We start from the raw sequence: 23,460 nt of genomic DNA on the forward strand, positions 1-23,460 counted from the left end.
TTCTTTATTCCTTCCTTGACCAAGGTATCATTGAGAAGAGTGTTGTTCAGTTTCCACGTGAAGGTTGGCTTTCTATTATTTATTTTGTTATTGAAGATCAGCCTTAGTCCATGGTGATCTGATAGGATGCATGGGACAATTTCAATGTTTTTGTATCTGTTGAGTCCTGTTTTGTGCCCAATTACGTGGTCAATTTTGGAGAAGGTACCATGAGGTGCTGAGAAGAAGGTGTATCCTTTTGTTTTAGGGTAAAATGTTCTGTAGATATCTGCCAGATCCATTTGATCCATAACTTCTGTTAGTTTCACTGTGTCCCTGTTTAGTTTCTGTTTCCATGATCTGTCCATTGGTGAAAGTGGTGTGTTGAAGTCTCCCACTATTATTGTATGAGGTGCAATGTGTGCTTTGAGATTTACTAAAGTTTCTTTAATGAATGAGGCTACCTTTGTATTTGGAGCATAGATATTCAGGATTGATAGTTCCTCTTGGAGGATTTTACCTTTGATGAGTATGAAGTGCCCCTCCCTGTCTTTTTTGATGACTTTGGGTTGGAAGTCAATCTTATCTGATATTAGAATGGCTACTCCAGCTTGTTTCTTCAGACCATTTGCTTGGAAAATTGTTTTCCAGCCTTTCATTCTGAGGTAGTGTCTATCTTTTTCTCTGAGATGAGTTTCTTGTAAGCAGCAAAATGTTGGGTCTTGTTTGTGTAGCCAGTTTGTTAGTCTATGTCTTTTTATCGGGGAGTTGAGTCCATTGATATTAAGAGATATTAAGGAAAAGTAATTGTTGTTTCCTGTTATTTTTGTTGTTAAAGTTGGCATTCTGTTCTTGTGGCTGTCTTCTTTTCGGTTTTTTGAGGGATTACCTTCTTGTTGTTTCTAGGGCGTGGTTCCTGTCCTTGTATTGGTTTTTTTCTGTTATTATCCTTTGAAGGGCTGGATTCGTGGAGAGATAATGTGTGAATTTGGCTTTGTCGTGGAATACTTTGGTTTCTCCATCTATGTTAATTGAGAGTTTGGCTGGGTATAGTAGCTTGGGCTGGAATTTGTGTTCTTTTAGTGTCTGTATAACATCTGTCCAGGATCTTCTAGCTTTCATAGTCTCTGGTGAAAAATCTGGTGTAATTCTGATAGGCTTGCCTTTATATGTTACTTGGCCTTTTTCTCTTACTGCTTTTAGTATTCTATCTTTATTTAGTGCATTTGTTGTTCTGATTATTATGTGTCGGGAGGTATTTCTTTTCTGGTCCAGCCTATTTGGGGTTCTGTAGGCTTCTTGTATGTTCATGGGCATCTCTTTCTTTAGATTTGGGAAGTTTTCTTCTATAATTTTGTTGAAGATGTTTGCTGGTCCTTTGAGTTGAAAATCTTCATTCTCATCCACTCCTATTATCCGTAGGTTTGGTCTTCTCATTGTGTCCTGTATTTCCTGGATGTTTTGAGTTAGGATTTTTTTGCATTTTCCATTTTCCTTGATTGTTGTGCCCATGTTCTCTATGGAATCTTCTGCACCTGAGATTCTCTCTTCCATCTCTTGTATTCTGTTGCTGATGCTTGCATCTATGGTTCCAGATTTCTTTCCTAGGGTTTCTATCTCCAGTGTTGCCTCATTTGGGGTTTTCTTTATTGTGTCTACTTCCCTTTTTAGGTCTAGTATGGTTTTGTTCATTTCCATCATCTGATTGGATGTGTTTTCCTGTTTCTCTTTAAGGACTTCTACCAGTTTGGTTGTGTTTTCCTGTTTTTCTTTAAGGACTTGTAACTCTTTAGCCATGTTCTCCTGTAGTTCTTTAAAGTCCTTCTTGATGTCCTCTACCATCATCATGAGATATGCTTTTAAATCCAGGTCTAGTTTTTCAGGTGTGTTGGGGTGCCCTGGACTGGGCGAAGTGGGAGTGCTGGGTCCTGATGATGGTGAGTGGTCTTGGTTTCTGTTAGTAAGATTCTTACCTTTACCTCTCGCCATCTGGTAATCTCTGGAGTTGTTATAGTTGTCTCTGTTCAGAGGTTGTTCTTCTGGGGATTCTGAGTATCCTCTGTCAGCAGACCTGTACAGACTAAGTTCGGCGGAGTCCCGGAGCCAAGATGGCGCTCCCTGCAGGGCAGGTCACTGTTCTCTGGCTGGGAGGGTGTCGGATGTCTGCGGCCCCAAAAGGGTGCTGCCTCAGCGGTTCTGTGGCTCCCGCCTGTCCCAGAAGCTGTCTGCCTCTGTGGTCCTCACTCTAACCTGTAGACTAAGTTCGGCGGAGTCCCGGAGCCAAGATGGCACTCTCTGCAGGGCAGGTCTCTGTCCTCCGGCTGGGAGGGTGCCAGAAGTCTGCGGCCCCAAAAGGGTGCTGCCTCAGCGGCTCTGTGGCTCCTGCCTGTCCCAGAAGCCGTCTGCCCCCGTGGTCCCCACTCTGACCTGTAGAGACTAAGCTCGGCGGAGTCCCGGAGCCAAGATGGCGCTCCCTGCAGGGCAGGTCACTGTCCTCCGACTGTGTCACTGACTTTCTAAAGCACAAGTTTGTTGCTGCCTTTGTAGCTGAGGCCAAGTATCAAGCTCACCAGGATGTCTCCAGTTCACGATGTCCAGCCCTAGTCAAAGCCTTGAAACTAAGAGAGAGAGAGAAACCTGGACCTTTGAATGAGGTGGTGATTTTAAATTCGGTTCATAGCAAGAGATGATCTGGCACACTGTGGAAATAAGACCCTCAGGTCTCTCATCCCCTAAATGCGCAAACCAGCTACCAGATGATAAGCCATCCACAGTGCCTTTGAGCAGCATCCTGGACTGGTTCAGAGCAGCTCTGTCGAGTGGGGCAGTCAATGCATGAGCTTCAGAACCACACTGCTCCAGCGCAAGTCACAGCCCTGCCACTTAAGAGCACAGTGCCCTTGGCAAGGGATCTAGCATCCCACAAACCAGGACAGCTTGTGACATGGGAGTCCTACTCATTTCTACTCATGAGGATATAGTCAGGATTAAGTAAACAAATAGAACATTTCTCTCTTAATATGCCATTCAGTGACCTTCAAGCCAATGTCCAGCCAAGACGGTCATTGCACTTCTTGACGGTCTACTTGCATGTCGTCATAAGCTTTTCCTTGGGTGACATTATCCTTTGACATATTTGTTGCTATTTTCAGTATAAAGAAGTTTCTATTTGTTGATGGTCACATGTTCCCATTTTTCTTGGTTTCTCTGCATTCTTCTTTCCTCCCTAAGCCACTCTAGCTCTCAAGTTACTCAGGTGTGACTTCCATCCATTTTGAAAGTGTTGTTTAAGTTTATCTCTTGAATCCTTCTAGAAATTAGTATTGGTATAAGCTGAGGTATCACTTGGGGTCAGATCTAACTTTTCCCTAGACAGATAACCATTTTTCAGAGCAGCATTCTCACTCATGGAAAGCAGTGGAGGGTTTGAAAAGTGATAGCTACTGTAGGGTTTGGTGGTAATGTTGCTGTAGACAGAAGGTTGAATAACCAAATTTTTCTTTGCCTTTACGACCAACAAGGCTCAGGAGCCCGATATGCATTGGGTAATCTTTACTGAATAATCAGTTCTGTGTCAGAATCCAAGCTCTGCACTGCCATGAGTGATGTTTTCCTATACACCTGGGCTGGCCAGATTAGCTTTGGGCAGGAGCCCTTTTGTTGCAGAGAGAGGCTTCTCAGTTATGTTTTACTCTGTAAGGAAACTGGAATTCTCATATTCTTTGTCAGAGGCCACCACCTTTATTTCATTATCTGCATTTGGTCTCTGTGGGACCTTGTGATGTGTAACTAAGTAGTCATCACTTTGCTCTGAAGCCTTGTCCCTTCTCTCCCTCTCCCTCACTCCACGCTGTCACACTTACCTTTCACCCATGATCTTTTGTGGGTAATCCATTTCTCACCAGCTTTCATTACTACTGCAAAGTACCTGAGACAATCGACTAATAAAGAAGAAAGGTTGCTTGGCTCATGGTTTCAGAATAGATAAGCACTCGGTCATGTTGCGTTGCACCTGTGGTAGTGAACTACTTCATGATGGGCACATAGGCTACAGGGAGTCTGTTCGCCTCACCATGGTCAAAGAGCAAGAGAGGAAAAGGGATTAGAGGCCCAGCAGTCCCCTATGGGACATGCCTTGAGATAAAGCCTTACCTTTAGCTGTGGACAGGTATATTTAGTCATAAAAGTTTGGTCTGTATACTCACGATCATCCGTACCAAAGGAATTGTTGATTTCATTTGCTATGTTTGTAGAAACAATATAGAAATAGCTCTATCATCTATATAAGGTCTATATCCTATAGATCATTAAACCCTCATAGCCTTTCTCTCTGGGTTGAACAAATGAAAAACACTTGGGCATCAGCTATTATTTCCTAACGAAATGAAGTAATTCATAAAGGACCAATGCCCTTGAAGGCATGTGCTAAATTCTAAACTATAGGTTTTTAAAAATATTTCTTTATCTTTATTTTCTGTGTAGACATATTTTGCCTGCAGGCATAGGTGTGTACCACATGCAGTGCCTTTGGATGCCAGAGGAGAGCATTGGATCCTCTGGGACTGATGTTACAGATGTTTGAGAGCTTCCATGTTGGGTGCTGGGAATAAAAGCGAGTCTTCTAAAGAGTAGCTAGTGCTTTTAAGTGCTGAGCCATCTCCCTGCCGCAGAAAGCTTGGAATAGTGACTGCAGAGGATGGGTTGGCTTCCAGAAGGTTCCCTAGGCTAGAGTCATATAGGCCACCTCATACTGGCATCCCACCCTGCTTTTCTTACATATATATCATTCTGTTCAGAAGAAAGTACAATGTGGCATGTTTAGTCCTTGAAATGGGTAGCTGTGAGGGGTAAAGGCCGCCCACAGAAGTGTGACGTGCATTCTTTGCACTCAAGGAAGCTGTATTTCTGACCTTTATTAATGTAAACAGTTCTATTGCAATGAGTTCACTAATGCCTTGAAGTTTGTTGTTGTCTTTGTTTATCTAAGACAAAAGGCCTCATTCTATAGACCAGGTCGCCCTTGATTTCACAGGGTCTACTTGCCTGTGCCTCCTGTGCGCTTGGATTAAAGGTGCATGCCACCATACCTAGCCTGTCCTGAGATGTTAGTGATAATCATGATGGGTGATGGAAGAATAGATGGTGCTGAACTCTAACATCGATCTCTGTATGACCCTGGGCTTGTTTCCAGTAGAGAAACTTCAACTTGACATTCCTAAAGAATTGGGAATACAGGTTAGAAGGTTGTGTCTCCTCTCCGTTTCCCTGTCAGTAAAGCAGCTGAACCCTTCATGGACATTGACAACCAGCAACTAGAAATGGTGGTTGTGCAAGAGCTACCATTCTCCACCCAGTTCTGTTAGATGCAGCGTTGTGTAACTGGGGGTGCTACAGTCCCCCAAAGCCCCCCGCACGTTCGTATTAAATATCAGAGGATGGCCTAGGGCCCTGTCTTCAGCCACACAAACCATTATGGACCAGAGGGCAGAATTTGGTTGGTGTTTTGGCATCTTTCACCAAGTTTACTGAGATTTCCACCTAGAAAGTAAAGGGGTAGAGACGTTTTCTTCCCCACGCAACATCAGCTGACTCTGTTATAATGGAGTCACTGCTGTATTAGAGACACCGGGAGTTCTAGTGCCACTGTTGACTGCATGCCTCTTTTGTTCTCCTTTGTGATAGATGTATAGATGTCACCTATAGATGTGTATATGTCACCTATAGATGTTACCTTTCATCTATAAGATAACACAGTTCCAAGAACATGGAGAAAGGATGCAAGGATAGATGTCAAGTATTTGCTCTTAGAAAGAATATATTTTAAGAGCTGTAGATGCACTGAAAATTTTTTTTTACATTTTTATTACATAAACCTAAGAAAATTTTTGTAAAATATTTCCAGTATAGAGGAGTTTGATTCTTCAAGTTCTTTTTCTTCCCATTAGCAATATGTAACTGCATATATATATATATATATATATATATATATATATATATTTCTTAGGAGGCATTCTTCTTGTTGTTAATAATAGCCTGCTAGAACATGCTGCTTTTCCACAAAATGTGGAAAAACCAAACCTTTTGAGTCTCTGTAAGCCACCTTGGGTTACACAAGCAAAACAGCAGAAAGAAAATGCCTGGACTTTGAAGGCTTTTTCCATACAAGATTTTATATTGATAGATTATTCTTCTATTGTCTATCAGGGAATATATTTCTTTCTGCTAGAAGAATCACCTTCATAGCTGGATAAAATGAGGAAGAGGGGGCATTCTCTGAATGTTAATTAAGGCTCAGTGACAGTCTTCCTCCTTGACGACTGATGTATCTCCTCATCTCCTCCTATTGACAGACACTGTCCTGTTAGTCTTTCTTTCATTCCTTTATTGCTTAGGGGGAAAAAAAAAGTCACTACAACTGAAAATCTAAACTCGACAGATTAGCCCTGACATTTTTATGTCTAAGAATGAATTTCACTTGGAATTTATAGTCCAAGGGTTATACTGATTAAATTTGGAGTTGGCCTTGGCCTACCCCTAGTCTCTCTTGTCCATATATTTTAAGTGACTGCAAAATAACTAGCCTTTATGAGAGTCTGTTGGGCTTAACCCAAAGTGTTTAATTTAATCAGGATGGAAAGCAAGTCAGAGTACCCCAGCCCTTCCCTGCCCTCCCCTTGTCATCTTAAGATGGTAAACCTGTGGAGCGAGGTACAGTAAGTAAGATATGGGTGGACTTGGGATAAGTGGGGTTCTTATATGAGAGAACTGGAATCATAAAACTTCACCATGGCTCAGGGATAAATCGGGGAAGGGAGGCCTTGGGAGCGAAGGGGGAAAAGACCAACCCTTTAGCTGGCCACAATTCTTTGGGGCTGAGGCAGAGGATTGTTAGGAGTTTGAGGCCAGCCTGAGCTTCATAGTAACTTCCTCCTTCACCTGGAATATGGCCTAAATGGAAGGAGAGGGCAGACCTTGCCCTCCACTGTTGAACTAAGCTGTTTTGCAAGCCACCTTCCCATCACAAGCGCTCACAAACTGTAAGAACAAGCTGAGCGCATCTCTTCAGACCCATATTCCCTGAGAAAATGATAGAAAATACTATATTTTTTTTTAAATAATGTATTATATGGTCAAAATTCAACCCTTTTCTTGATTTGAAAAGATCAAACAACAGCTTTCAAAGGCAAGCCAAGTTTGGGGTGGGCCTCCACAGGCCCTCGCTCTTTCCACTGTTCCCGAGATATGTGAGGAAGGAGGAGAGAGTCACGGCCTCTGATCCACCAGCTTTTAGAGAGGTTCAAGTCCATGGGTCAGATCTGCACCACTTTCAAACATGCAGGGCCCATTTCCAGGACAGATTTCAGACATGCCAGATAGGCTTCTGCACCTAAGAACTGTGTCCTTGGTTTCCTTCTTTATATTACTGGTGATGCTGGGCATCCCCCTCACAGCCCTGCCTCATGCTGGTTAATTGCTGTAGCCTCAAATCCAGCCCTAGCTCTTTTATCTTTCTGTGTGCATCTCCCAAGTGCCAGGATTACATTAAGAAGTCACCATAACCAATTTCAGCACATTTTTGTTGTTGTTGTTTAAAACTGAGCACGTTATATACCCGGGTTGGCCTTGAACTTATTAAGTATCCTGGCTTGTCTCAAGCTTGTGATCTGCCTGCCTCCATCAGCCAGGCTCTGGGGTTACCATCGAATTCCACCATGCTGTGATCTTCTAGTTTTAGTTGAGTTATTTACTTATGAAGTCTGACCTTAGAGCACATAATTTAGGAATCCTGTTCTTGAGATAAATTGTAGCATGTTCAAGAAGGCTTCTGGGCAAATCTCTTCGTTCTTAAAATCTCACCTTCTGCACAGGGAGAAAAGGGGCATTTCTCTTACCTCAGAGGGAAAGAAAGGCCATCTCTTTTACCTCACAGAAAGGATGCCATCTCTCTTACTTCAAGGGGAGAAAGCTATCTCTTACCTCACAAAGGGAATACCATCTCTTACCTCACTGAGGAAGGATCATTTCTGACCTCACAAAGGGAGCACCATCTTTTACCTCACAGAGGGAGGACAATCTCTTACCTCAGGGGGAAGACCATTTCTTACCTCACAGGGGAAGCATCATATCTTACCTGAAAGGGAGAATGTTATTTCTTACCTCATCCAGGCTATAAAACAATAAATACCATAATACACAAAAGGCTGAGTGGGAAAGCATCTCCTCAGAGTGAGGCACTCCTTGTTCACTTACGCTGCTGTTACTCTGTAAAACTACTTTGCTGTCATCCTTGAGTCTTTTATGATCAGTGGCTCTCAACCTTCTTAATGCTGTGACCCTTCCATACAGTTCCTCATGTTGTGGTGACCCCCAACCATAAAACCATTTCCATTGCTACTTCATAACTGTCATTTTCCTACTGTTATGAATCGTACTGTAAGTATCTGATATGCAGGAATATCTGATATGGGACCCCTGTGAAGGTGTTGTTTGACCCCAAAGAGGTTCTGTCCCACAGGTTGAAAACCATTGATCTAGACTGGCAAGTCACACATGGGCCTTGAATCCCTTTAGAGATACTCAAAATTGAGTTTCTGAGGAACATATCTCATGATGGTGTGTGGAGGATTATTTACACAGGCAGCGTAGAGGTGTTGGGGTCTTTAAATGCACCAGGGCATGGCAGGAACATTATTTTGTTGTACCCAGTCCAGACACAGGGGCAAGCCACATGAAGATCGGACTAATACTGCTTTATTTACCTGTGGTCAACATCAGACCCATGCCAGAGAGCACTCTAAACCCAGGAGCCAGGAGGGATAGTGCTTATAAACCCAAAACGCACGGTTACATCCTACCTTCATTCCAGAGGCAAGCCTGGGACAGAAGTGTTCGAAAGCTTCTGTCAGTTGATTAAAATAATGTTTCACATTGCTAAACAGTGGCCCTTCGAAGCTTCAGGTGGGGCTGCTAGGAGATGGTTGTGCTCCTCCAGGTGTGGTTAGCCTGGCTAGGGAGCAGCTGGGTGAAGACAGTGTTCCTACCATACATCAGGACTGTAATGAGCCCCACATAGATGATACTTATAGACAGCATAACCCAATCTACTGTGTCGCTACTCACAATGATGATGGTGGCAACCATAATAAAATAAAATAAAAGGTCCCTCTGTTTCTAAATGAGGCTATTTAATTTGAAATAGTAATGGCCCAAAGCAGTGAATAACTTGTAAAAATGTATGGCATACTTTCCTGTTAGCTTGACCATTTGGGGATTAATTTGTCCTGTTGGTGTCTTTGGCTTAAATGAGGACACCTTTGTATTAATCATTCAACTGATTGTCAGTCAATTCAATAGGGCAATGTGTGTGTGTGTGTGAGATGTGTGTATGTTGTACATAGAGAGTTCAGAGGACACTGTTTGAGGCGGGGTCTCTTTTATTGTTTTTCTGCTGTGACCATCAGGCTAGCCGACCCAAGAGCTTCCAGGGTGTCCTGTCTCCACCATCCATCTCCTCGTAGGATTCTGGAATTGCAGGGATTATAGCTGGCATCTACTTGGACTCTGGGGATTCAGACTTGTGTCCCCATGCTTGCAAAGCAAGCATGTTTACCTCCTGAGTCTCTCCGTAGTTCAAGGATACACTTCACTAGACTCCATTCAGGTGGATTCTAGAACATCAAATTTCATAGCTTTTATGGATACTGAATAAAGCTGGAAATTTTTAAACCAGCTCACATATATTTTCATTCATAGCTTTTTTAAAAAGGTTTATCTCTTTTAAGTATATAAGTAGACTGTAGCTTTTTTCAGACACACCAGAAGAGGGCATCAGATCCCATTACAGATGGTTGTGAGCCACCATGTGGTTGCTGAGAATTGAACTCAGGACCTCTGGAAGAGCAGTCAGTGCCCTTCACTGCTGAGCCATCTCTCCAGCCTCTCATTTATAGTTTTTATATTTTAACTTTTAACATATAGTTTTTAAACTTTAACTTTTCGACATTTCTTACTCTTCAACCTATTCCATAAAACATATCCTTTATGCCATGTAACTTTGAAGCTATAGAACTATATTCCACAAAACACTTCTTTGATGCCACATAACTTTAAGTGCAAAGAATTATATTCTAGAAAACACACCCTCCATGCAATGAAACTTTAAATGCTCAGAACTATATATGCAGCCAGAGTAGACATCTAACTGCCTATTTCTCCCTTGGGAGAGCCAAGCCCATGGCTCAGATGTGTATCACCCTCTCCCTAAGAGTCACTGTTTCTAAATGCCAGTGTATGAAGTATCTGATATTTCTCATCGTTCCTTAACAAACTCCCTAATTTTGGTTCTTTCTGCCTCATCCTGAAATCCTTTTCCACCGCAAACTCAGGGATCAAACATTATGAGTAGAGGTCTCTAAGGAGAAAGAGGAACTCCTCGTGATAGTGGTAGACAGTGAGGGGCTGCATCTCTCTGCCCCTACTAAAAGGGATTACATTGGCTTTGGATACCAACTTTTCTCTGAGAATCCATGCAGGTGTTGTGATTTAGCTTTGTCTTCTTTACTCAAATTTTTATGTATTATATAGATGTAGATAAATAGCTGGGTTTTAGATAGATAGATAGATAGATAGATAGATAGATAGATAGAGAGAGAGAGAGAGAGAGAGATAGAGATAGAGATAGATAGATAGATAGATAGATAGATAGATAGATAGATAGATAGATAGATAGATAGAGATAGATGATAGCTAGAAGAGACAGACAGAGACAGAGAGAGACAGAGAATAGATTATAGACAAGTGATGGGTGATAGATGATAGGTATCATCATAGGTAGGTCATAGATAAATAGATATCTTTGAAAAGAGTATAATAAGAAACAGAATTATATATACATATTATATATAATATATATGCATTTATGGATATGTACATGTGTGTGGAAATGCATGCACATGTATGTAGAAGCAAGAGGTAAATGTTGTGTGTGTTCCTCAATTGCTTTCCAACTCTCTCTGAACTCAGTTCACAAATCAGTGAGTCTGACTGCCCAGAGAACTTCAGGGATCCTCCTTCCTCCCCACCTCCCTGACCTCAGGATGCCAGGCTTTTCTTGGGATACGTACACACATACCTTATGGTCATGGGCCAAGCGTCTACTGATTCTTCAGTCCTCAGAATTATCATTTGACATTTGGTAGGTTTCCCCTTATATACTGTATAATTTCCTTAGATACTGCTGTGTGCTCATGCACAAATGGCTCATAATTAAAAATATGTTCAAGTCAGCCACTTGTATCTTTAAGCCAGCTTGGGGCTGTTCATAATTCCCCCTTTCTCCTAAGCGATGAGAAACTCTGACGATGCTGTCATGGTAGGATGAGAGGCAGTAACCGTTTCATTAATAAAATTATGATTAATCGTATGACTCACACTACCATTATCTTATCAGATGTCTCTCTACATTCTTTTCCTTCAGAGAGGACCCTAGGCCATTGTCATTACAATGGAAGTGATTTGGGCCTAGTTTAAGCTTCTAAAACAAATTTCCCATATAAGCATGAAAAATCGTCCATATCCGCATAATTGTTACAAGCATTGCATTCATAGCACTTTATCCTTGACAAGAGTCTCGTTCCTCGTCTCTCGTCGTAGACACAGGGAAGTTGCCGGTCACTGATAGATCTGCGCTGCACTGCTGTGGGTGATGCTCTCCTGTTTGACACAAGTGTTTATTCCCACACTTGCTATTAATGTCACTGATTTAAAGTTTGGTAGTAATTTTCCTGGGAAGGGCCTTCTTCCTCTCTTCTCCTCTGGCCATCCCTCAGAGCCCATGTTCAGACACCATTCTCTCTTACACCTATCTCAATATCTATGGAAAGCCATCCAAAGTCGGAAATGTGCCCCTTCTTAGTTAGCTCCTTTCTGAATGCTTAGCTTTTGTGGAACAAAGGGCAAAGAATAGGACCTACTGTGTGTTGTTTACTTGCTTCTTTTTTTTTTCTCCTCATTTTCCTTTATGCCCATGGCCCAACATCTGAAGGCTTTGCTATAAACAAGGAACAATTGTGCTTAAAAAAAAAAATGATGGCAAACAGACAGACAGGAAATGAAAGTGAAATGGACTGTGGCCAAGCTTTGAGTTCTGCAGACCTGGCCTTGTACGAGTGCTATACACACGACAAGATATGGGGCTGGTCACGTCAAGGAACACAGATGAGTTAACCAATTATGTCCCAAAGAACACATTGCTTAACGTGTAATAAAGAGAATTCACCAGAATTAGTGAAGCCCAGGTTGAGACTGACAAGTATCATGCAAGAGAGAGAAAGCCAGGCGCTCTACAGAATTTGGGAGTGTGAACCCTTGCTATATGGTCAGAAGTCACAGGGGCTACTTGGGTGTGAATGATGGGGGAGCTGTGAGCTTCAGAGAAGACTGGGAGAGAGCTTCCTGGAGATAGAACAGATGGCATAAAGGCCAGGAAGGGGGACCATCTTGGGGGGGGGGAGCAGAAATCAAACATCTCTATGTGCAGGGACAAGCATGGTGGAAGGCACGTAGAAATAAGCAAGGAATAGAGTTTTTAAAAATGGTGTTGGAACGAGTTCAAAGGGCTTTACTGCCTCCTGAAGTAAGCAGCAGGAAGGTCTTGGGTTTGCAGTTACAGTTTTGTTAAAGAGTGGCCCAGTTTGAGCTATTATTTCAGACACTGATATCGATGCAGCCCAATATAAAATTAATTAGATAAGATGTGTGTGTGTGTGTGTGTGTGTGTGTGTGTGTGTGTGTGTATGCTGAAGTTCAGAACAGGAAGAAAAATGCCAGGGCCCTGGCACGGGAATGAAGCAGTCATGAAGAGAGGATATGGCTCCTCTGACCATCAGGCTTATCTCTGTATCAGGTGTCTCTTCTTCAGCATGGCCCAGAATAGGTCTCTCTTGTAACTGAATCCAGCTCTATGGGCGGCGGGCCAGAGGTTCTCCCTCTATGACCAAGATCCATTTACTTGCTCTGACTCTGAAAAACTGTCGCATTCGAAACAGTGCGTGAGAATCCTCTCTCGACTTCCGGTAAATTCACAAGTATTTTTCTGGACTTGAGGTAGGTAGGGCTCAGTGGTAGAGTGCTTCCATAGCCTGAATAAGGTCCTGGACTCCTCTGCGTTCCAAGGGCCATGCCCATATAGCTCTTGCAGCCATGTAAAAGACACTTCCCATCTCAACATGCAGTTTCCCAGATTCTCCGTACATTTTTAGGCTCTCAGATCTGTGATACTGATAGCACACATGTTTAATTTATTGAATACACTCACTTTAAAAAAAAATCTAGTGTTTATATTGTGGAGTTTGTATGTGTGTGCATGCATGTGTGAATTGTGTGGTATGTATACATGTGGTGTGTCTGTCTGTCTCTGTGTGAATTGTGTGTTGGGTATATGTTGGCACACATGTGCTACAGCGTATGTGTGACGATCAGAGGACAACTTTAGGAGTCAGTTCTCTCCTTCCACTATGGGGGTCCCAAGGATCAAACTCAGGTCAGGAGGCTAGGCAGAGAGTATCTTTACTCACTGAGCCATCCCACTGACCCTAAATATATTCTTTTTTTTTTTTTTTTTTGGTTTTTCGAGACAGGGTTTCTCTGTGTAGCCCTGGCTGTCCTGGCACTCACTTTGTAGACCAGGCTGGCCTCGAACTCAGAAATCCGCCTGCCTTGCCTCCCGAGTGCTGGGATTAAAGGCATGCGCCACCACGCCCGGCAATATTCATTTTTTTTATAGGAAAGTAAATAAGAAATTTCAGAAGCAGAAAGGGCTCAGGTCAAGGGTTGTAAACAGCCCTTTGTACAGGAAACATTCATGTTTCTCCGGCCACGGGGATGATTCTCGAGTTGCTAAGCATAATCTAGACAATGACCCAAAAGCATAAACTCCGGCAGAAAATATGACTGACAACAGACGGTGGTTTCAATACCTTCAAATGTTAGTTTCATCATCTTAGGACCTCCCCCTCCCTCAAGTAATTCAGCCTCCACAAAAGTCTGAAGCAGCCGACTGTATCTCTCTTATTGATTATGTAATTCATGCCAAGGTACCCACGGTTGATAACTTTATATCGACAAGTTGATCCCTCGTTTTATGACCTCGCCCATAACTCAAGAAATTAAAATGGGGGGGAAAGAAAGTATTTCATCAGGATAGCAATAGTGTCAATAATCCTCTCAGAACTTCCAGAGTCCAGAGAGTGAAGCACAGAGCTTTTGATAAATTATCTTACCAATAGGGTGTCAGCCACATCGATACACGGGAGCGATAGCGGCCACAAAATTAGAACCGAAACAAGAAAGAGTGAATTAATTTGGGAGGAGAAGTACCTTTCAAACAATTTTGCATGAAAGAAAAAAAAAAAAAACCCTGCACGTGTGATCATTACTTGGAAGCTGCAAACAATCTGCTTGCCCTGCCGTGGAAGCGAAGGCAGAGGGAAAACCATAAATTCAAAAGCATAATCAGGTTACAGAGAGTGAGCACAGGTTCTTCTCAGAGTTGTAATTGACTGTATGCCCAGGAAGGAAGACAATACTATGTAATTTAGATGAAAAATCTTTGGGTTGTTTTGCCATTACGTATAATATTAAGGTACAGCTAAAAATAAAGTAAATAACACTGCAAAGAATTGTCATTCCCCGAGCCATAAGACATGACTGATTCGTCTCACAGCAATCTTTACAACCTGGATGTTCCTCTTTTTAAGGAAGAGAGCGGAAAACCATGAGCAAAGGGTCAAAAGAAAAAAAAGATTAAAAAATTAGATTATTACTTCCCTGTAGTTATAGAAATGCCAGTATGGAGTGCCTAAGACCAGCTCAGTTGAAATTTCATCTTCCCTTTCTAACCTTTGCTCTTCCAGATGTGTGGAAGAGGAGAGTGTGTTCTCAGTGACTGGAGATATTACAGTACTTCTGTAACCTATACAAGGCTCTGAATTTGACCCCCACCCCACCTCTAGCACCACACAATCCCTGTACAGTGGTGCAGGCCTATAGTTGGAGTACTTGGGAAGTAGAAACAAGAGACGCTGAAGTTCAGGGTTGTCTTAGACGACAAAGAGAACCCAAGGCTGCCCAGGATTCTAACACTTTTAGAAGTAATTTTTTTATTTAATTTTTAAAAAAAAATATTATTTACTTAATGTATAATGAGTACATTATAGCTGTCTTCAGACACACCAGAAGAGGGCATCGGATCCCATTACAGATGGTTATGAGCCACCACGTGGTTGCTGGGAATTGAGTTCAGGACCTCTGGACAAGCAGTCAGTGCTCTTAACCGCTGAGCCAGCTCTCTAGCCCAAAAGTAATAGCCTTACATATTCCCACAACTTCCATTCCCTCTGTGCTCTGCCTCCAGGGTCCTGTCAGCAGGTTTCTGTCTCCTGAAGTCTTCTTTCCTCAATTGTTCCCATTATTCCCACATCTCCCCTTCCCCCCCCCCCCGGGGCCTAAAGCCAGGAGGAAAGATGATGGTATTGGTTTGCCACTAAATACCCCTAAGCATGCTGGGACAATTGGCATGGGTTGCTTTGGTGAAGTCTAAATGCTAAACCCAAACGGGCTTATCCCCTGAAGAAGCAGCACCTACCCCTTCCACACAAGGAAGACTCAAGATAGATTCAAACGCTGGCTGTTGGCAGTCAGGCGTATCCCTGCCCCCGTTTGGCTCTGACTCTGAGAGTCCCTTAGCTATAGAATGATCGTCTTCCTTCAGCTTGCTAATCTCCTTCCTCTTCTTTGTGGAATCTGTGGATTCCTACCTTTTCACCTCAAGGCCAATTCCATTTTCTCTCTAGTTCATTGTTTTGTTTTGTTTTAATCTAACTCAACATGTTCTACCTGTGGGCAAAGCCTATCACAGCATAAAGCCTTGCTTCCAAGGTCCCCTCCTTGACTGTTCCCAGCCCTGACTCAGGCTCCAGATGCAAAGCTATTATGTACTCACAGAGCTTTCTCTGCCCAACACCCTAATGCATGCTTTCTACCTGTCTGGAGCCATCAGGCCACTCGTTAGTGCTGCCTGTGGCAAGGAGGCTTGCTGCCTCTGTTCCCCACACTGCTCCAGGTAGGTTCTGGAGCTCTTGGGCATTTAGTGTGACTTCCTGTGTTGGTGACAGTGACCATCTGATGACCTCTGTCATCATGGACAGGAGGACCCAGTAATCTAATTCCCTTCAGTAACAGCACCTGGAGCAGTAAAAGCACTTACCAAAGAGGCATCTATTTGAAACCTGTGCCATATAAACAAACTTATTGTGTATTGTGCAATACTGTGGCTGTTGTATGTAGGTGACATGGGACATCTGGGTAAGACATCTACACTTCTAATATTCACCGGTCATTCCTCTGCCACTTTGGAAAATATTTTCAGGTGTTCATTACATTCTATACCCTCCTCCTCCTCCTCTTCCTCCTCCTCCTCTTCTTCCTCCTCATCCTCCTCCTTCTCTCTGGTTATAAGATCCCATATGTTTTGGGGGTAAGTGACAGCCCCACCCCTCATCTTTTCCCAGTGTTCTCTCCCCAGCCCTCACTTCTGCAGCATCAGGGCTAACTTTACTGTGCACTTTTATTCAAGCGAGAGCTGCGCCCTTTCCTTCATACCCCACACTACCCTTATTCACTTGTTCTGTGCTCTCGGCCACTCTCAGGGCTCAGCCCTCACCTCCAGCAACTGCACAGCTTATGCCTCTCCAGCCTCCAGCTTCTTCCAAGGACCCTCATTGCCCCACACTCTTTCTGCCTTCCCTTCCACTTCACAGTAAACCTTCTTGCCTTTCCTGTCCCAACCCCTCTAAGAGCTTTCCTCAAGGGCAATAAAGCCAATGGGGAAGGGGTCATGTTCCATGGTCCCTCCCCCCCAGCTGCCAGCCATGGTTATGGTTGCTCCTCACTCCTTGGTCCACAGTGACTGCTCCCTAGCCTGTACCAGCCCCACTTCTGGGATACGCCCCTGACCTTTGACCTGTCTAAGATGTCACTCCTGCAAGCATTCTCTTTCTCCCCTTTATCACTGACTTTCATTCCTGATTGTTGTTTGCATTTGGCCTCAGAGATGCAATGGTCTTACAGGCCATCCCTCTTTGCTCATCTTTTGACCTCCTCCTCGCCAATTCCTCTCCACACTCCCCTGGCTGGTTTGCCTCTCAGTTTTCATTTTCTCTGTGTCCCGAACAGGCTTGTGACTTTACGCACCACCATTATTATGGTGTTTCCTAGATTTATATCCCCCACACACACCCACTCACACATCTCAACTGCTTGCTGCTTGGTCTCTCCTTTGGGTGTCATCATCTGAATCTTACGTAGTCCAAAGAGAAGCTCTGTCTTCCCCACCTGCCCTCTGAGCCTGCTTCATCCACACTCTCAATATCAGTCAGTGACACAGTCACCCTATCTCTAATGGCTTCCAGAAACCTGATATTGTTTACACTGGCATACTGAAGCTCAGCAACAATTACCTATGACTACCATGAAGCTATAATGAAGTTGAGCAAGGTCTCTCTCCATCTCCACTCCTGCCACCTAGAACCAGGTCCAAGTTGCTGTGAGAACCTCCCTCTGAAGTCTGTGTTTCCAGCATGGGCAGCCTTCTGTGCATCCAAGATAGTCTTGTCAAATATAAACCAGATTGTATCTCTTCCACTCAGAATCCTCCCAAAGCTCCCATCAGAATCCTTCCCATTTGTAGACATGACCCCCACATACCAACGCCATGTGCCAAGTTCCCAGTTCACCACACTCCACCCCTGCCCAGTAATCTGGTCTCTCCACTGCTTGCAGAGGTCAGCAGGGTAAGGGTATGTCTCACCCTCATTCCTTCTGCAGGTCCTCCCAATGCTCCTGTCTCAGTAATTCCTTCTTAGTTCTCTCTACTTGGTCATCACCCATGGGCCTAGCACCAAGAGTGATACAGCCCACAGACTTCGTTCAAATACCTCTCTCATTGGCACACATGAATATAAATTCTGTTTTGCCTATTTATTCACTACCATGCTGCTAATATACAGAAAGAAATTCGTTTAGGTGTCAGGAAACCACCTGTTAAGTAAATGCAGAATATTGTTGATATTCTCTTCCATGTTCACAGTCATCCTGGCAGTAATCAGCTGAATTCCCTGGGGATATCCTTAAAACAGGGCTGTCCTCCCTCAGCCGGTCCCAGCCTAGCAAAGGGAAACCATTGCAAATGCTATGGGTCTTGTGATCATAAAAAGAGAAAGAGCTATAAGAATATGTTCTAGCAGGGTGTGGTAGAAGGGGGTGCCTCTGCGGGCCTATGCTGAGGCATCCCTTCCCCGAGAGACCAGCCATAGGATGCTATAGTATAGAACAGAGTTTATTCAGGGCATGGGGAGGGGAGTTAAGAGAGTAGTAGAGGCAGAGAAAGGCAGAGAGAAGGAGAGAATAGAGAAATGGAGACCGGTCGTGACCACGTGGAGAAAGAGGGGAAGGGAATAGGGAGAAAGGACAAGCAGATAGCAAGAATGAGGGAGACAAGAGAGTAAGAGAGAGAGGAAGGGCAAGCAGCCCCTATTATAGTGGGCCAAGCCTACCTGGCTGTTGCCAGGTAACTGTGGGGAGGAGCATACCTGGCTGCTGCCAGGAACTGTGGGCATGGAGTTTAGACAGAATACCAACAATGGGCAGGATGGACAGGAGGTCTGGTCATCAGCCTGATCCATCATGGCTTCCTGCGAAAATCTATGCAGCTGTTTCCGTCAGTGGGTCCTCTTTTCTCAGAACTGGTACGAGTCAGATCATCCTATATTTTTATGTGAAAATGTTTTTAACTGAAAGTTTTTTTTCCTTAAATTCTTTTTTTCTCAATTGATGTATTTTTTATTTACCAAAAGAAAAGAAAAAGAAAAAAAACCTGGAAATTATTTGGTTATATTAAAACTATATTTGGAGAACTGGTAACCTCGAGTTAATAAGATTCTCTTTTTAATTGCACATTTAAAAATGGATATTAAATAAAAATAAAAAAGGTTGGCCCTCTATTCTGAATGTTACATTTTCCATCTATTAAGTTCTTCATACTCTTATCAAATATGCATCTTTCTCTATAGTTTTCTAAACAGTGTATTTAACCTTGCAATTTCCTCTGCCTCAGCCACCTGGTGCTGTGGCAACCGGTCTAGGGAAGTGAGTGTTCCTCAAATTATCATTATTGTCTTATAAATAATATTTAATTATTTTATCATAATAAAGTAATTGTCATTAATACTTTTAACATTTATCGAGAAGCAGGTTTAAGGATTGCCTACCTAAGGAAAAAAAAGCAGGAAGGGATGTTCTGTCCTCTTGACAGTGTCAGAAATAAATTTAATAATAGTAATAATAATAATAAATAGTCATTGAAGGTTCCTTCTGAAGGCTTTTGCTTACAGTACATCATTGTGAATAAAGACGCATGACTACAAAGTTCATTTGTATAAAAGCAGTAACTAAAGATGGCACTAGGAGGCAGTACACAGGACACCTGGGACAGTCGCTAGCCATCCTCAGGAGATACACGTGTGTGGGTGGCCTGGGGTCTTCTATCTCATGTTTCTCCTCTAAGCTGCACCCAGCATCATCAGGCCTGGTGACAGCCATGTTCTCTTCCATAAAAATCTTAATATGAGTTTAGTTGGAAAGAAATTGGGTCCATATGCTTCCAAAGAAGCAAGGAAACCAGAACAGCTCCAGCTCCCCCATCCAGTTCCCCATAATGCCCCATTTCTCACAATGCCCTACTCCGCACCATGACTTCCGGTCTGTTGTACACGTGGGCACAGATGCAGGTAGGACCAGTGCAGTTTCACAAGCACAGAGGAGTGCGCTGGTATAAGACACAATGGAAAGGGAGAAAGAGCAGGTTCAAATTCACATTCATCGTTACTTTTGACCAACAGAAATGCAAAAAAGATTCTAGGCAGAGAATTTTGAACATGAAATTGCTGTATTTAGTAAGGCTGGTGTGGTAGCCTGGATGCCAGAGGCCATCGTATCCTGATGAGGCAAGGAGAAACCTTTTTTTAAAAAGTAGACACCATTGAATGAATTGGACATTGCACCCCTAAATATTCTTCATCCTGAACTCATTTAACAGAGGAAATGGATATCTCATCAGACATAGATTTGACATTCCATCACAGTCTACCATAAGCAGGACAGACGGTGTGTAGGAAGGAGACATGCAAGCGAGCTGAGACAGTCGCCACTCCGAGGCCCCAGTTATCTCATTTAAACAGATATGAACTGTGGGCACCAGTGGTATGATCAACCAGCTGCTGCCCCACGTTGTGAATAAATTGCTTAGAAGGATCCTTTTGCTCACCAGATGTGACCCAGATTCAGATTTCCAAAGGTGGGGGGTCTCTATTGTGTTAAAAAAACAATTGCTGGTAAGATGCATGGCAAATGAGCTTATCTCTCTCTTCCAGGTGTTTGGGCTAATACGTGATGGAATTATTGCTTCATTTATGAAAAATAATTGAGGAAAATGTTCCAGCAAATAAAATTTGGATAAAGGCTCAGGAATAGCTATTGTGCTCTTAGCGAGTTTTTTAATGGAGGAAGAACAGGAGCTAAGAGAGATAATAAAAATATTTAAAAATGCATTTGAGAAGTCTGTCATAAAAGGGTCAGATGTGGGTGTGCTGTGGCGAAGTGAAGTGTTGAAGAGCAACGGGAACAATTACAATGCTTTCAGCATCTAGGAAAGCTGCTTTAAAAAAAAAAAAATCAAAGCCCGTCTGTGTGCCAGCTCTGATAAGTTGTATTATTCTGTTAAATGCATGGGGAAATTTTTTTTTTAATGTAACGACTTTATTCTGTCTTACCCACTTGCTCTCCTTTTCGTCTCTAGGGGCCGTTACTCCAAAGCCTGTCCCTGAACCCGAGAAACAAACAGATCACACGGTTAAAATCGCCGGAGTGATTGCAGGCATCTTGCTGTTTGTTATCATATTTCTTGGAGTCGTGCTGGTCATGAAGAAGAGGTAGGCTTGTGGCCAAAAGTGGACTCATTTCTGTTGTTTGCCAGGTCACCGTATGTGTATGAAAAGATCCATTTACTGGGTAGGCAACAGTGCCCAAGACACAGCTCTAACTCCATGATTGTGAGTGTTGTTTATCATATAGCATTTGCAGTTAGGGGACAGACATTTAGAGTAAATGCTTGGGTTATTTTTTGTGGATATACAAAGCATATCCTGCCAAAATAAATACAAGAATTTCATTTCCTCCTGTGGGATAATCTAAAAGCTGTGATTTTGTTTAGTCTCTGACAGTTGTTCAGTCCTAAGGACTGACAGCTCTGTATTTGATACTCCCAAGCTGAGTTGAGAAGAAAGACTTCCCTCCCGTTATAATGAAAATTATGAGGGCAGACTTCCTCAAGCCAGCATCCTATGCTGACACCATGTTACAGCAGCTAATCAATACAGTTCCCCGTGAGAATGCAACCTTGATGGTCAGCATCCCCAAAGTAAAAGACAGGGCATCCACATGTGAAAGACTAAGTTGTTAGAGTAAATGCAGTGTTAGAGTAAGGTTCTGTCTGGCTGAGGGATCTCTCATTGGTGGAAGAGATAAGTAGATCTGGTTATGGTAAATAATTCTTTCCTTCCCTTGGAAAATATTCAGTGTCTGCTTTTGTATGAGCAAGTTTAAAAACACACACACACACAACTTAATAATAAAATAGAATCTTCAATTTATATAAATATAAATATAGCTGATTGGAAGCAGTAGACAGAAGTTCTTCATGGGGCTTGCTGCTTTGCTCTTTAAATGCAGTTGTAACCATGGAGTGGGGATGTGGTCGTGGGAGGAGGAGGTGAAGTAGATGGGCAGGCTTGCTAGGGTAAGATCATGGACAGGGTCCATGTGGCCATGGACAGGGACTGGACTCCATCATGAAATCTAGCTGCTGGTGGTGTCAGCTAAGTGTTATGTTCAGATGTGAACGTAGGAAGATAAGAGAACAGTTGTAAAAAGACCATCGAATGAGAGGGGACATCAGGAGGTGCATTTCAGTGCCTACTTGGAGGGAAAAATAAAAGTTTAGAAGAAACTAGTTCTTTCCCCAGCAAGTAAGTGTGGTGACACTGTTCATAGGCATGCAGAACAGAGAAGGAACTAGAAGACGCACAACAGTAAAAGAGAGACGTCGGTTGTGGACATTTGGGGTTCAGGATCCCATTGTGCTGGTGCTCTCCCTGGCAGATGGATATGCTTTGTGGATGAGAGATAATATTCCTTACTCTGCATGAGCTTGTAGAGTTCGAGGAATGTCCAAAATAAAGATAAGCCTTGTGTTAGAGTCCTGTACGCTTGAGTTCTTTTGCAGGCAGGTGAATCCAGCTGGGTTCGTTCGCCTTCCTGTTTCTTCTATGTGTCCTGTGTCTCTTGTCATGTGTTTGTTTTTTCCCTACGCTCCCTTTCCCTACTTCGTGTTAATGTTTTTGTTTGCTTGTTTGCTTTTGTGGAATGGGATTTGACTCTAGAACCCTGGCTGACCTTGAACTCAAGATCCTACTGCTACCAATTGAGTGCCGGGACTGTAGGAAAAAGCTGCCATACCCAGACTTCTTTGCCTTTGCATCACTGTTTCCCATTCTTCTTCTTCACATCTCATACTGGTTTTGTTTTGGTTTATCTCTTTTTCCTTATCCCTAATCACTCAATTTTTTTTCTGGGTGATCTTTGCCTGATCCTTACCTCAGTGTTTATGTAGATACCGATTTGGGGATATCAGTGATTTTCCTATTGCTCTTTTTTTTTTTTTTTTTTTTTGTGTGTGTGTGTGTGTGTGTGTGTGTTTTTGAGACAGTGTTTTCTCTGTGGAGATCTGGTTGTCCTGGAACTCACTCTGTAGACCAGCCTGGCCTCAAACTCAGAAATCCACCTGCCTCTGCCTCCCAAGTGCTGGGATTAAAGATGTATGCCACCACTACCCAGCCCTATTGCTCTTAACATGTACCAAGGGAAACCCCAAGTAACAATAAGGTACTAGGCATGAACAACAGGCATGAATATCATGTAGCTATTCAAAATGAATTTCTGAGACTTATTTTAAATTCTTAGACTAGATTGGATCTTTATGTCAACCAGCAAGCTGTCTGTGAGCAACAGCTTAAAGCGTAGTCATTCAGTTGCCCCTGTGACCTCAACTAAATGCTAACTAATCCTCTAAGGGTCTTTCTTTTTCTGCTAGACGTGTTCATTCCTCTACCCAGGTCTCTCAGGTAGTCACGGGGCTGATGCTATAAATTATGCATTTGAAGAGATTGCCTCTGGTAACATATGGCCTTGATACAACTTCAGACTAAAGACCCATAAGTCACGTCAGATCTTACATGATTATTTACTACACAATAATCTTAACAGGGCTGTCTGCACAGCATGCACCACTGCTGTGTTTGCCTTCTCTGG

General features: G+C 43.0%; 1 protein-coding gene across 4 annotated transcripts in view; it reads left to right on the forward strand.

Annotated features, from left to right (window-relative positions):
- Nucleotides 1-23,460, forward strand: part of Ptprm (protein tyrosine phosphatase receptor type M) — a 688,723-nt gene that overhangs the window by 447,500 nt on the left and 217,763 nt on the right. For all 4 annotated transcript variants that reach the window (XM_029470944.2, XM_085832583.1, XM_085832584.1 and 1 more), the window contains one exon: nt 20,891-21,023. In XM_029470944.2, the coding sequence (XP_029326804.1) occupies nt 20,891-21,023 (133 nt within the window). The remainder of the gene's footprint in view (nt 1-20,890; nt 21,024-23,460) is intronic.

The sequence above is a fragment of the Mus caroli genome, unplaced genomic scaffold (assembly GCF_978045245.1).
Source record: "Mus caroli unplaced genomic scaffold, Mus_caroli_1 scaffold_18, whole genome shotgun sequence".
NCBI lineage: Eukaryota > Metazoa > Chordata > Mammalia > Rodentia > Muridae > Mus > Mus caroli.